Source organism: Sinocyclocheilus anshuiensis, unplaced genomic scaffold, assembly GCF_001515605.1.
Source record: "Sinocyclocheilus anshuiensis isolate Anshui unplaced genomic scaffold, SAMN03320099.WGS_v1.1 scaffold579, whole genome shotgun sequence".
Taxonomy (NCBI): domain Eukaryota; kingdom Metazoa; phylum Chordata; class Actinopteri; order Cypriniformes; family Cyprinidae; genus Sinocyclocheilus; species Sinocyclocheilus anshuiensis.
The window spans coordinates 2,954,664-2,970,465 of record NW_015551075.1 but is presented as its reverse complement, the minus strand read 5'-3'; the positions used below and the strand labels follow the sequence as shown (position 1 = coordinate 2,970,465).

General features: G+C 34.0%; 1 protein-coding gene across 1 annotated transcript in view; it reads right to left on the bottom strand.

Annotated features, from left to right (window-relative positions):
* LOC107662328 (NT-3 growth factor receptor-like) overlaps positions 1–15,802 on the bottom strand; it is a 98,682-nt gene that overhangs the window by 54,739 nt on the left and 28,141 nt on the right. Inside the window, exons 4-5 of the mRNA XM_016452313.1 lie at positions 11,018–11,086; positions 3,139–3,293 (exon numbers count right to left, since the gene is read on the bottom strand). Of these exons, the coding sequence (XP_016307799.1) occupies positions 3,139–3,293; positions 11,018–11,086 (224 nt within the window). The remainder of the gene's footprint in view (positions 1–3,138; positions 3,294–11,017; positions 11,087–15,802) is intronic.

The window sequence follows — 15,802 nt, the reverse complement described above, 5'->3', positions numbered from 1 at the left end:
GAATGCATACAAGCCAAGTCAGAAAGTCGACCTTATTTCTAAAGCGCTTTATACAATATAGATTGTTTCAGAGCAGCTTCACAATAGTTTCAAATTCAAATTCTGCTGTAAAGCAGCAAGTTAATAGTGTCATTATACAGCTCGTCAGTTCAGTACTGATTCAGTTCAGTAGCATAAATGTGTGAAATTAATCAGTTGTACATACATACTGTACAGTGTATATGTGCACATGCATGTATGTGCAAGTGCTATGACAAACTTCTGTGCACTCCACTGCACTCTGAACAAGCAAAAGACACAAGAGAGTAGTGTTTTAAATTGTTCACATACTATATGTGTGTAGTTTGGGGTGTATGTGGCTAATTATTTTATGTTTGTGTGAAGAGTTACTACGCAAGAATACAATTTTTAGAAGAGTTAAAATAGTTTTGCAAGATATGTGTGATGTTTTGCATGTTGTGTGTGTGTTTGTGATTTTGTGTGTAGAATTTTGAGAAATGGAGCTATAGTTTCAAAAACTGTGTAAGCTTTTTTTTTTAAACTCTAAATTCACATAATTCCATTCATTTATTCAATATTAACTTTCCATATTAAATCATATTATTTTCATACACACATTTTAATATATAAATATATACTAAATACTAAATGGGAAAAAAAAACATTTATATATTGAAATTATATATTTATTTATTTTAAACTGTGCGTCAAAATTCATATACAATATTTTAATTAATTAAAATAAAAAATTCATCAATTTATTTTATTTATATATATTTTTTTTTTATTATTTTTTTTTTTTACAGATTTTAAATCAAACATACCCACAAAACTGTATGAGAAAATTACCATTTTTAGAAATCATAAAAAATAATATACAATATTTACTTGATTGGACACCAAATATTAAAAGCTATGTATAATATAGTTAGCTATATAAAGGGTTTATAAGCCTTCAGAATTCATTCCTCACTCTTCCTTAATAAAGACAAGACCCTGTACTTGGTTATCAAAACCAAACTTGACAGTTGTTCCACTCAGCGCCTGTATATCTTGCCAGCGTCATTTCAATTTAACGTCAAAGTCATTAGTCAGCAGAGTGATCAAATGTAATGCTTTTCATCTACACACTGTCTTAAAATCATATGCTGTTTAATGAACATAATGATGCCTGAGTGTCAGATCACATCTGAGTCCTAAAACATTAATGCCATCAGTGAGAAAAAGTCTTCCATTCCTATTAAAACATGGAAAAAGTTGCAGAGATGTTTCGGATTCAATCCTGCCTCTGGCTAAATCTCATCTTATACCTGTTTAACATGGTGCAGAGCAGGTCTATTTTTATGTATGCATTACAACCTTACGCCTTTCCTAAACACATGCGCACCGTCTGATTAAATTAACACAAAGGCTTACAGGTTCATAGCTGTTAATTGGTGTATCATTTCATTTAGTACCTTGTTCTATTTTAAATGTGTCCATACAGTTATTTTTTCAAACGAGAGTAGGGTGTTGTATTTAAAGTTTGCAACATCAGTAAATGTATTCTTAATGTGGCTTCGGAAGGATTCATGGACCATGTTCAAATAAAATGGCATGAATAACAATTATCATGATTTACCCTTTTAACACACCAAAACCCTAAACTAAACTAAACTAAACCCGAAACTAAAATATATTATCATACCACATTCTAGTTTGATTTAAGTTCATAAATCTTAAAAATTTGTATTTTAGCATTGCTTAAGTCAGTGCTTAAGTCTGTTTGATTCAGTCTGATTTGCCAGTCAGGTTGAGTGATTTATTCAAATGAATCCATTGAGTGATTCATTGACTAACTGCACGGCACTTTGCACTGTATTTTTGTTTCATATGCAGTCAGTGAGGACTACACAACAGTTGTGTTTATCTATATCTTTGAAGTACACATTCTCTTTGCATACAATCACAAGCTCTTAACTAGGCAAAATTATATAATCATTTGCTGTGCCGCTGCAGATCCAGAAAACACTGCTGATATCTTGACCTCTCATTTTGTTTGTAAAATGAAGCCATTTTTCGCACACCTGCAGCAATTACAGGATGCAGATTAAATACCATAAAAAGTAAAAGTAGCAGTTAAGAAGAATTAATCTTTTTTTTTTTTTTTTTTTGGGGTAATTTTGGTCAGCCGGCCACTCCTGGGAAGGTTGTTTTTGCCATTTGTGAATAATGGCTCTCACTGTGGTTCGCTGGAGTCCCAAAGCTTTAGAAATGGCTTTATAACCTTTTCCAGACTGATAGATCTCAATTACTTTCTTTCTCATTTGTTTCTGAATTTCTTTGGATCTCGGCATGATGTCTAGCTTTTGAGGATCTTTTGGTCTACTTCAATTTGTCAGGCAGGTCCTATTTAAGAGATTTCTTGATTGCGAACAGGTGTGGCAGTAATCAGGCCTGGGTGTGGCTAGAGAAATTGAACTCAGGTGTGATAAACCACAGTTTTAACAGGGGGGCAAACACTTCTTCACACAGGGCCATGTAGTTTTGGATTTTGTTTTCCCTTAATAATAAAAACCTTCATTTAAAAACTGCATGTTGTGTTTACTTGTGTTATCTTTGACTAATATTTAAATTTGTTTGATGATCTGAAACATTAAAGTGTGACAAACATGCAAAAAAATAAGAAATCAGGAAGGGGGCCAACACTTTTTCACATGATTTTTGTACATGAGTAACTGTATTAATTGTGGGCAAATCTTAACCCCCAAATGTGCATAGTTTATACACTGTCAATTTACAAACATGTATGATTTAGATTTGTAGACATGGATAATGGATAGATTATTATTATTATTATATAAGTTTTTTTTTTTTTAAATGTGCAACTCTCATTTGTATTTTTTTCTGTTTTTTTTTTTTGCATGACCAAAAAAGAAAGAAAGAAAAGCAAAGAAAAAGAAAAAAAGAAGAAAGAATAACAAAAAATGCATGATTTCCTTCATTAAGATAGCAATAAAAACTAACAGATCTTACCTCACTCTCCCCAATACTGCATCATAATGTGAGATAAATATTGCATCATACGAATAATATAATCTTATATAACAATACATAGAATATGCTTGGCCTACAGCTGTATAAAGAAAGATGTCTTACCACAGTAGGCAATGCTCATTGATCTCAGGCGGAGCTTGCTTGCGCCGTTCTTGCAGTAGAGTTGCTGGGTGTGCAAGCCAGCCTCACCTCGGAGCTGCCAGAGCTGAATCCATCGGATCCCACAGCCGCAGTCAAAGACGACCCCCTCCAGCCTCCTGTGTCAACAACACAGCCAACGCTAGTTATACAGTCCCCAAACTCCACCATTTTCATGCTGTGTTAACTCTGAACTGGGCATGCAAAACCAGTCAAACTTTGCCTGCACTAGTTAAAAACAGCAGTTTTGTGACACTGTCTCCCAGGTGGTATGGCATAGTGACCAGAACGGATTACTGAAAGGTTGTAGTTTCCCACATGGGGAGATCCATAAGCAATCACCATCATGCCCTTTAGTAAGACTCATAATCACAGGCAGCAGGGCTCGACAGTGCGAGCATTTCATTCACATTTCCCACTAAAAATAGAGGTGTGCGAACTGTAAAATGTATTTAGGAGCATCTGTGCGAATAAAACAAGTCTTGGCAGGTATTTAAAATGTTTTAAATAGTAGAACATAAGTCGTAATAATCATTTTAAGAGGTCTTAAATTTGTGGACGAAAATGCAAGAATCGTGATTCAGTCTAATGTGATTATTAAACGTCAAATGGCTGTGATTCATTAAATAAATGAGCGTTGCATGTTTAAAGTTAAAACATAGTGCTGTTGCGCGTTCTACATTCTCACATTTTTAAAGTAGTTCGCAATCAGTGAATACCGTGCATTTATGCACATTTAACAACTGATGAATTGGGAGAGTGTTTACTTTGATTTTTAATTTTGTAGTATGCTGGAGATTGTTATAAGTGTGCATATTTTATCTCCTTCATGTTTTTGAATGAGCACCTTCAAAATAAGAGTCCTGGTGCATTTCAGGCTGGTTTGTAATTAAAAATCCTGCATTATGTTTTTTTTTCCCCCCTGTGTAATATTGGTATTTCAGTTACAAAAAAATGTTACATACAAAAAACTTGAACACAAAAATTATTCAATTACTAAACAGTTGGAATACAGTTTGAAGCTTTTTGTACTCTAATAAATTACTTAATTTTCTTGTAAATGTCTCCTTATATTCTTTTATTGAAGAAAACGTCTCGGGTTACGTATGTAACCCTGGTTCCTCGAGGGAACGAGACACTCCGTCGGAATGGTCTCACCGCACGTGCTTTTATAGCTTCCTGGTCATTACGTCGCCCATCTATTGGTCTGATTACACACGAGGTTCAGAGCCCGTCACGCTGAAGGGCATTCCCCTAGTGTTTTCCGACGCAGTTCGAGTTCCTGAAGAGGAACCACATTATTTGATACATTTTCATTGAACTTTTAAGTTGTTGTTTTTTTTTATGCACTCCTAAATTTTCCAGTTTTTCAAAAAAGCATCTGCTAATTGACTGTATTTACTATTGCATGACATGCATTGCACACATGAGCATTTTGTCAACTGCATCTTTTACGTCACATACATGATGCATAACATAAACAGCATTTAAAGCATGGGTATTTGCATTTCAAAGCTGTAAAACTGGCAAGTGCACAAAGCACACAATTCCCATTCCCAGCAGTGACATTCTAGATTCAGTTACTAAAACATCAGATTATTAAATGATGTTTATGCAAAAAAAAAAAAAAACAACAACAACCTCAAGAAACATTAGGTGAAAGCAGATCTTAATAGCTTCCAGATATTTACTTTATTTTACACCAGAAACATACATACATAAGTATGTAGACATGCTTGGGCAACACATTGTAAGCGCACTGTCCCATGACAAATCTCAGTTCTGACATAGGTAATAGAGTTCCTCTCTGTGTCTGTGACATTAAAACAGATGCTTTATTATTCAAATAGCTAGCTATAACAAGTTGACAGCTGAACTTAACTGCAAGATTGTGAAAAGAAAGAAGTGACTGCGGCAGACAGCTGCTTGCTTTAGTGCCTACAGAAGGCAGTTTACACTAATGCCTTGCAACACAACACATACTTTTGCAGAATTATGAATTATGTTCTGAAACATTACAGAAAGCAACTACATGTGAAATTGAGCTTGCACAGCTAGGCGAATTTGCAGTCTAGTACTTGTGCAGAGTTTCTGGAGTACAAACATGTTCAGATATTTTTTACTGCAAAGCAAAAACACTTAAAATACAATTTCATGCAACAAACTACATATACATACTACCGTTCAAACACATGGAGTCAGTAGGAATTTTTAAAGAAATTAATACTATCCGCATAATAATCAGCATTTTAGAATGATTTCTGAAGGATCATGTGACACTGAAGACTGGAGGAATGATGCTGAAAATTCAGCTTTGCATCACAGGAATAAATTACATTTTAAAATATATTGCAGGACAGATTTTCTAAAACTAATAAACTCTTCCATGAAGTGCATAGTATGCTGATAAATAGGAATATGATAACATACAAAGCTGTACTTGGTAAGTGGACATTGATTACTGGAACAATATGACATTTCACTTTATGAAAAATACAGTCGCAGTGGCTGAATAGAAAGAAAGATGAGGCGCTCACAACGTGATGAACTGTATATCATTACCCACAGGCTTTGATCTCAGCGTGAAACTTTAGTCCATTAATCTGTATGCTCGGCTTGGAAAATACGCTACTGTATGTTTTCAGAGCCCTTCATTATTTTGCAAATCCCTTTCTGCAAACCTCCAGAAGTCAGGTCACCCACAAGAACAAATGCATCTGTACAGCATGGAATGAGCTGACAAGTAGAATGACCAAAATTACTTGAATGTGATTCTGAGAGAAATGTGAAACCGTGTCTTCATGAAGTATACTAAGAAGTTGTGAGAGAGACTATTGACAGCAACAAAAAAAATATGTGTTTTGTTTTGTTTTCTAAGGCATCATTTATGCTACCAGGAATAACCCAGTGGCGGCCAACAGGGGTTTGACTATCATCAATGGTGATTGACAGCCCATAACATGATTATGCATACTAATGAGGTTTAGTTGGGCATGTGCACCGGAAAGCTATTAAGAAATGAAATTGTAAAATGCAACTCTTCAAAATGTAATGGGATCATTTTCTTTTTGAAGAATAAAACAAAACCAGATCAAGATTTTACATTGGACATTAAGTGGAGACCCAGCATACTACCGACATTGCTTAAAAGTAAACAAAAACATATTTAAAAGTTGATATTGAAATGTGGTTTATTATTTGTTTTCTGTATTTCAGTATTTTCATGTTTTTCTCTGCTATATGTGACCCTGAACAGACCTGTGACCTACCAGTTGAGAATCACTATCCAAAAGGATAAAGTCTAAATTCTCAATTCTTTTTCCAAACCCTCAGGCTGATATTATGTTACAATGACTGTTAGGATGGATTCACTTGGTCTGAAAATCAATAATACCCATGAATCTCATCTAGCTTGGAAGATTACACCATTATAACTGATACCAATCCACACCATTCATCTCCATAATACATGCAATTTGTTCAGTGAAGTTCAACTATGTTTGTTTACAAAGTATATTCAGTGGGAATAAATGCAGATTTTCCAGTTGTTCTTTCCAATGCTTTTTGCTTTTTCTTTCCTCCATTCATCCATAGTTACATTTTTTTTATATATTATAGATTAGATTTGTTTAGTAATATATATTTCCTATTTTGATAAATAGTGCTTTTTATGATCTATTGCTACATTAGTGAAAATCTGTCACTATTTTACTTTTGGCATCAAACATTTTGAATCTAATTGACTATAATGACTGTTTTGCTGAAAGGATGGCTCTTGTAAGTGAAAAAAAAAACACTCTTTGTGGCATTTCCAAGTAAATTCATAATTTCTATCATATATATGCTTGTTTTATTTTATTAGGTTTTTTTTTTTCAGTAAAAGGAACTATAATTTCAACCCAAGAGTCATATACAGTACATATATTGAATACTGTCAAAACAACAGGCTGAAAAATTGAGCTATAATCTGTAATCCCTAGCCCATCTTGATGTCACTTCCTTTGAAAAAAGGAAGCACTCACTCAGACAGAGGAGACACTGAGACCTTATGCTGATGTAGTATGTCTGCAAATGTTTGTGTACTAAGTGTCCTTGAAGACAATGACTTTGTTGGATTTATTGCAATGCATTTTTTTTTTTCATTTTCATTTTAAGTGCAGTTTAACCACATGATCAGTCATTTTGATGATACGTCATGCCAGTGGTGAATGTACCACCAAGTCACTTTCAGATAATACAAGACAGCAAGAACATTATGATTGGTCACATGCTCTGATTGGACTCTGAAACATCATTTTAAACTGACAAATCATGTACAGTGCTTTAATTTTCTAGACATTTAAAGAAATAATCCAATGAAAAAAAAAAAATCTGTCATTTTTGTTCCCGCTCATGTTGTTCCAAAGCTGTATGACTTTCTTTCTGCTTCAGAACACAAAAGAAGATATTCTGAAGAACACTGGGATCCCAACAACTTACCTTTAAATACATAAAGATTTTTTTTACATAATTTACTAGAGATTTCATTCAAAAAACAATAACAAAAGAGCGGACTAGAACAACAAGAAAGATTTACATTGACTATAGAACTATAACTTTAAGATTTCATTAATTTCCACAAATTTTCCAAGTCTGAATATTATAATTTTCCTGACATTTAGAGATTATTACTTACAGAGTTATTCCTGTAATTGGGCATAAATGAAAGCATCACACAAAGTAGTACCTGAGCCAGGTTTATGTATATATATATATATAGAGAGAGAGAGAGAGAGAGGTGCATCTCGATAAATTAGAATGTCGTGGAAAAGTTCATTTATTTCAGTAATTCAACTTAACTTGTGAAACTCGTGTATTAAATAAATTCAGTGCACACAGACTGAAGTAGTTTAAGTCTTTGGTTCTTTTAATTGTGATGATTTTGGCTCACATTTAACAAAAACCCACCAATTCACTATCTCAACAAATTAGAATACTTCATAAGACCAATAAAAAAAACATTTTTAGTGAATTGTTGGCCTTCTGGAAAGTATGTTCATTTACTGTACATGTACTCAATACTTGGTAGGGGCTCCTTTTGCTTTAATTACTGCCTCAATTCGGCATGGCATGGAGGTGATCAGTTTGTGGCACTGCTGAGGTGGTATGGAAGCCCAGGTTTCTTTGACAGTGGCCTTCAGCTCATCTGCATTCACCTGTATATATATATATATATATATATATATATATATTGGCTCTTAATGGCACATTTTAGAGGTATAGTTGAATACTTATTCAATTCAGTAGTTAATTATCTTGCATTTTAGCACTTATTATCTCTATGGCATACAACAGTGAAATGATCTCAATTGACCATAACAGTGAAAACAACTTTGGTAAAAATCAATTTCCTGTAGGACAGATTTGGACTAATGACATGTTTATATCATCCACAATAAAGGTATTACGTTCACTACAACAGTGATATAGGTTAAAGGATTATTTAACTTACAGAATAAAAAAATCCTGATAATTTACTCACCCTCATGTCATCCAAGATCTTCATGTCTTTCTTTCTTCAGTCACAAAGAAATTAAGGTTTTTGAGGAAAAAATTCCAGGATTTTTCTCCATATAATGTACTTCAATGGGAACCAACGGATTGAAGGTCCAAATTGCAGTTTCAAAGCAGCTTCAAAGGGCTCTACACAATCCCAGCCGAGGAATAAGGGTCTTATCTAGTGAAATGATTAGTCATTTTCTAAGAAAATAAAAAAAATTATATGCTTTTTCACCACAAATTCACATCTTGCACTAGCTCCACGATGCGCGTCCGCAAATTCACGCATGACGTAATCACGTTGGAAAGGTCACGCACGGTCAGCTCTTTGTCTGTGTACTCTGGTTCAAAAAGGAAATGAGAAAATCTCATTTTCTCCTCCAACTTCACAATCATCCGACATCGTTGTTTTACCTTGTTTTGTAAAGGGCGTTTGACTTTCTTTGCACGTTCACTTTGTAAACACTGGGTCGGTACTTCCGCCTACGTCACGCGTGACCTTTCCAACGTGACTACGTAATGCGTGAAGTTAAGCTAGTGCAAGATGAGCATCTGTGGTTAAAAAGTATATACATTTTTATTTTTTTAAGAAAATGACAGATCATTTCGCTAAATAATACCCTTATTCCTCAGCTGGGATTGTGTAGATCCCTTTGAAGCTGCTTTGAAACTGCAATTTGGACATTCAACACGTTGGTTCCCATTGAAGTCCATTATATGGAGAAAAATCCTGGAATGTTTTCCTCAAAAACCTTAATTTCTTTGCGACTGAAGAAAGAAAGACATGAACATCTTGGATGACATAGGTGTGAGTACATTTTTATTCTGGAAGTGAACTAATCCTTTAAGCAGGGTTCCCCTTTCTTATTATCCAGTGAATTCTCACTTCACAGTCATTCATCATAAATAGATAAAACTATTTTTATTAAACCAAACTATACATTTGGTTCTGTTCTGTTTATCCTAAGGAGTTTATCGCTGCTCTCCCTGCTCTTATCCATGCTAGGCTACATGGATGGGCAGGGAACTTTTACCCAGAACAGAACAATACCGCCAATCCAAACTGTTTATTCATTGTCAATCATCTTTGACGATAGTGGTTCTGACAGAACTATAGATTTCCCCCTTAAAAACAGTAACAAAAGAGCTAACTGGAGTAACTATAAAGATTTACATCCACTATAGAAATCTCCATGACTTTGATTAATTTCTGCAGCTTTCCCAGGTCTGAATATTATAATTTCCCTGATATTTACAGATTATTCCTTAAAGAGTTATTCCAGTAATGACCTTAAATGAAAGAATCACACAAAGCAATACTTGAACCAGGTTGATCTTTTGATATTAGCTCATAATGGCACATTTTACAGACGCAGTTGAACACTTATTCAATTCAGTAGTAAATTATCTTGCATTTTAGCACTGAACTGTGCTGAAATGATCTCTAAAGCACCCACCTGGTAAATAAATTCACCATAACCATGAACACAAATCAGATTCTGGTAAAACTAATTTCCTAGAGGAAAGATTTGGACAAATGACACGAGTTGATTATATTATCCACGATATCCACATCAGTGAAGACAGAAAAAGACAGCAATGTGCACAGTCCCCAAATCCCCCAAAACATTCTGAAATGAAAGGCCAAAAATGTGCTTAATAAAAAATTAAGCAGGACATATGTCAGCTGCTCAAATTGTGTTCAGCCACAACAAAGAACGACGACGGGACGTGTCAAATTCAAAATAATTGAATTGTTTTGTCATTTTAAACGCAACACGACGATACCATGTCGTCTCTCACAATCAATAAACAAACTCATCACTTTATGTACATGCAGATTGCTCAAATATTCATGACAAACAAGAAAATTAGGTCAGGCTCCCAGCAGACAAGACCAATACATTTCACTGCCATGTCTTAATTAACCAGCAGGAGCAACTCGACTGTTCGCAGACGTAAAAAGTGCTTCTGCTTCATCACTGGAGATGTTTTGCTTTGACAGAGACACAAGTCTATCGGAGGATGGGAGCAGGGGGTGCACAAACAAATTAGTTGACAGTAAAGTGATGAAAACATTTCTAATGAACACAGCAATTCAATTGAACATCAAGCCTGGATTTCAGCATCCAATTTGGCAGCCGAGTGCTGCTTATCACAGAAAATCTATGCAGAGAGAATTTTGAGATTTATTATAAATTGAGGAATTATTGCTTGGTGTGTTTTTATACTGCGATTTGGCAGCTGAATTCATGTAGTTATCTCACTTGTGGAATTACTATTAACTAATGCAGGATGAACTTACAGTTCGACTAGCTGAAGGTGCTGAAAAAGCTGCCAAGAGAGTGTCGTCAGAGGGTTCTTGGACAGGTTTCTGTGCAAAAAGACAAAAAAGAAAGAGGAACAGCAATTTATGATTTAGCTGTGAACAGATGAAGCAATTAAATCAACATACCATAAGGCTTGCATATATATCAAATAATACAACAAAAACATTTTGAGGGGACATTACATGATCATGATACATTTTATCTACAACAGGGAAAAAACGGCATAGAATGAAAAAATGCTTTTTACAGTTAATAAGAAATTAATTTACCTTCATTTTATACATTTTAAAGGGATAGTTCACCCAAAAATAAAAATTCTGTCAATATTTACTCACCCTCAATCTGTTCCAACCCCGTATGAGTTTCTTTCTTCTGCTGAACATAAATGAAGATTTTCTGAAGAATGTTGGTAACTAAACAGTTGCTGGTCCCCAATGACTTCCATAGTATGGAAAAAACATCCATAGTTTGGTTACCAACAATCTTCAAAAAATCTTCATTTATGTTCAGCAAAAGAAAGAAACTCATACAGGGTTGGAACAAATTGAGGGTGAGTATGATGACAAAATTTTCATTTTTGGGTGAACTATCCCTTTAAGTTGAACTTAATGTTTTTACTTATATTCACTAAATTAAACTGAGTAGATTTCAGTATATTCAAATCTGTTTTTCAGTAAACTGAAAGACCTCTTAGTGTTTAATGCTCAGTTATGTATGTTTCTGTAGAGTTTCTATATCTAGCATAGCACACAAACAAGCAGTATTATTATTATTAGCACAGCTTTTGCTCATTGAGTTAAGAAATCTACTTTATAATCTTATAATCTTCATTCTACTCTTCAGCACAATGGAAAACAGCAGAATTACGTAACATAGTGGAAACTCTTTTAAAATGTCAAACGCAAGTGAACATTAAACATTAACATGTCTTTATATTTACTCAAAAAAACAAAAACAAACACAGACGTTCACGTAGGCCCAAAACAAGTAATTTTACTGTTCAAATGTTTGGGGTCAGTAAGACGTTGCCTTCTCTAGTGCAGCTCAACCAGGTCTCGTCCCATTCATCGATATTTGTGATATCACAAATCCCGGAAAATATGCGTTGTAGTCCAAACGAGTCGTTCTTTGTAGCTTTTGAAAAGTGATTTATGCTAAATAAAATATCCTTTTGAAGTGGACTTTGAGCTTTGTAACTTTGCAGATCTTTTTTATGCTCAAACAGCAACATTACAGACTAACTAAAGTTGAAAAAGTGAAAAAGCATAATAGGACTCCTTTAAAGAAATTAAAACTTTTATTCAGCAAGGATGCATTAAATTGGTCAAAAGTGACTGTATTTAACATTTATAATGTTAAAAAAATATTTATATTTCAAATAAATGCTGTTCTTTTGAACTTTCTGTTCATCAAAGAATATCTAGGGGGGGGGGAATGAATCATGGTTTCCACAGAAATACTGCAGAACTGCTTTCAACATTGATAATAATATAAAATGTTTCTTGAGCACCAAATCAGGATATTAAAATGATGAAGAATCATGTGACACTGAGGACTGGAGTAATGATGCTGAAAATTCAACTTTGCCATCATGGGAATAAATAACATTTAAAAAAATATTAAAATAGAAAACAGTTATTTTAAATTGTAATAATATTTCCACAATATTGCAGTTTTTACTGTATTTTTGATCAAATAATAGCAGCCTTGGTGAGCATAAAAGACTTTCAAATACATTCAAAATGATTTTTTTCAGTGTAGAATAGAAAACTCAAAGGCACCTTAACAAGTGCAGTTTTTTTTCCCTGCCATTACATATTTCCAAGGTAATCATGATTTTCTAGGCAAGAAGTGAAGAAAAATCTGGATACATCCATGAGTGCATGAGTCTAATACTGACAAATACTGTACATTTTAAAAGTGTACATAGGCTAAAATTAATTAGAGTCAAACATTAAAAGCAAGTAAACCTTACCATTAAACGTGCTCCACAAATACTAATTCAGTGAACACGTTCTGTCAAACACAACTTTAACGGAAAGAGTTAACATGAGAGAGAAGGACTTTATGCAACAGGAAATCAGAGAGAGCCTCCATCACTGCCAAGAGGAGCTGAGAGAAAAGGAGCAGCTGCAGGGGCCGCTCAGCCAAATCAATAAAGAGAACTTGAGCAGTTCGCCATCTACAAATTCAGTAGACGCAATGAAAGACTGCAGGTTTTAAAAGCCAACAAATTCAATACAAAGAGGTGGTCTGGGACTTGAAAATGGCTTTTAACTAACAAAGCCAAAGGCATGATATGTGGTAGGGAGCATTAAATAAATCTAGTGGTTATAAAGAAAGATGGATATCCGTGATATGGAGAAAAAAATAGAACAGACGTCATAGAACAGGTCTCTAATATAACTTAAATCATATTAAGCATCAACATTTGGTCAAAATGGAAATATAATAATTTTTATTAATGCATTTTTTTTTTTTTTTTCAGTGCAAAATATGGTTATAAATGGTCCATGGTCTGAAACCTTTCGGTAGATCTGTTCCTGTCTTTCTCAAATATATATCAAATAATACATTTAAGGAAGCACTCAGAAGGAACATATAGCCCTTATCTTTCCCTCAGTACAGAAGACTGTATAGGTTTATCAGTGAAAAAGATAATGTTTTATCCTTTACAAAGCATCTGGCTCAATGATTTAAAGGTTGTGCTTTCATATAAAATAATCAGCAATAAAATGATTGTTGATATGTACAGTAGAGTTCAAAAGATTGGGGTCAATAAGATATTTTTAAATAATACTTTTACTCAAGAAGGACACATTAAATTGATCAAAAGTGTCAGTAACGAGTTGCATAATCTTACAAAACATTTATTTTTCAAATAACTTTCTATTCATCAAACAATTATTTTTTTTCATCAAACAATTCTGAAAAAACAAACAGAAAAAATCACTGTTTTCACAAAATATTAAGCAACACAGCTGTTTTCAACATCAATTTATTCATAAGAAACGTTTTTGAGCAGCAAAACAGCATATTAGAATGATTTCTGAAGGATCATGTGACACTGAAGACTGGAGTAATGATGCTGAAAATTCAGCTTTCTATCATAGGATTAATTGCAAGAAAAGAAAAGAAAAGAAAAGAAAAGAAAAGGAAAGAAAAAAAAGGAAAGAAAAGAAAAGAAAAGAAAAGAAAAGAAAAGAAAAGAAAAGAAAAGAAAAGAAAAGAAAAGATGTACTGGTAATTCTTTGCTAGGAGAGTATCCACTAATTTTACAGACATTTCTGTGAACCCTACAACACAACGCAATGAAGTGAAAAATTCAAAATACAGGTAAAACACTTTAAAAAATCAATACAGAAAATTCATTTATTTTAATACAGTACGTTGTGCCCTATTTTTACTGATTTTTTACAGTGTGCATTCAAAAATATATTAAATAGGAAACAGTTATTTTAATTTTTATTATACATTTAAAGCTATTTTTGAATAATATTGCACAATATTACTATTTTTACATTTATCATGTACTGTAACTCGTCGATAACTCAAATTGTGCAGCTTGTTTATAAAGGTCAGACATACATTTTTTGCCCAAGTGTATGATTAAATAGGAAAAATCTCACAAAATTACACTCAAGGAGAGACCAAAACCACATTTAGACAACAGAATATCATCAAGACTTGCAGATGGCCTCTTTTAACTTTGACCAGTAAGCAACCACCTAGCAACCACATAGCATTTTTCCCTAGAAATCTGCTCTTTAGAGAAACACAGCTGTGAGATGGCTGAAGTGGTGGATGCATGTCTTATAACACGCTATTTTGACTAGACGACTGGCATATTCTCAGGGTCATTAGAAACTCTTATGAGTTTTATAACAAGCACTGCTGGCTGCCAAAGCCTGTCGCCATAGCAACAAGCTCTCTGATGCGACCTGATGCAGGGGGAGGGGTTTTGTTGCCGCTGTGCGCTTTAAAGTGTCAACACCCACAACACACACTCAAAAACACACACGCTTACACTCTGACAGAAGCCTTTGAGCATTAGTCCGTTTTTATTTGAAACTCATAGTAATTCAGCCATTCAGTTTCTGCTTCAAGAGCTTCTAATGGAGTCTTATTAAAATGTGTTGCATAAGTCAATCTATGTAATTGCACATCTTTGTGGGTGTTACTTAAAAGTGAAGCATATGAAAGTGTTATTAAAATGTTTTTCAGTATCTCTGTAGTGCTATCAAAAAACCAGTCTGACGTAACAACACGGGATCATTAAAGGACTCTTAACAACAGAATGTATGTGCGGTTTAAGATTATTTTATCTTAAATATTATGGATTGAATAGTTTATTCATTACATGTCGGCAAGGGATTGTTTACCTACAAATAATATTTTAGGAAAGATTTTTCTGTACAAGAAAGTTTGCTTTTCATTGTGGGGTCCAAAATAGTTTGTTACCATCTTATCCAGAGTCTTTGCAAAGCCATGCACATTGTGACAAAATCACAAAACAGCTGAAATATGCTGCATAGATGAATAAAGTCGGACTGAAATGATCAAGCACTGTTAAAAATAAGCTCCAGCTGCTCATTTCTAACATTGGGATTGTTTAGAAGGATATGCAGAGTGACAGGTGCTACACACAGTTAGGAATAGCACAAGGTTTGGCAGACTTTTCCATATTTTATGGTTTGATGTTTAGGAATAACATCTCTAGTGCTTTCTCCTTTTAACTCACCATGACCGGAACAGCCAAA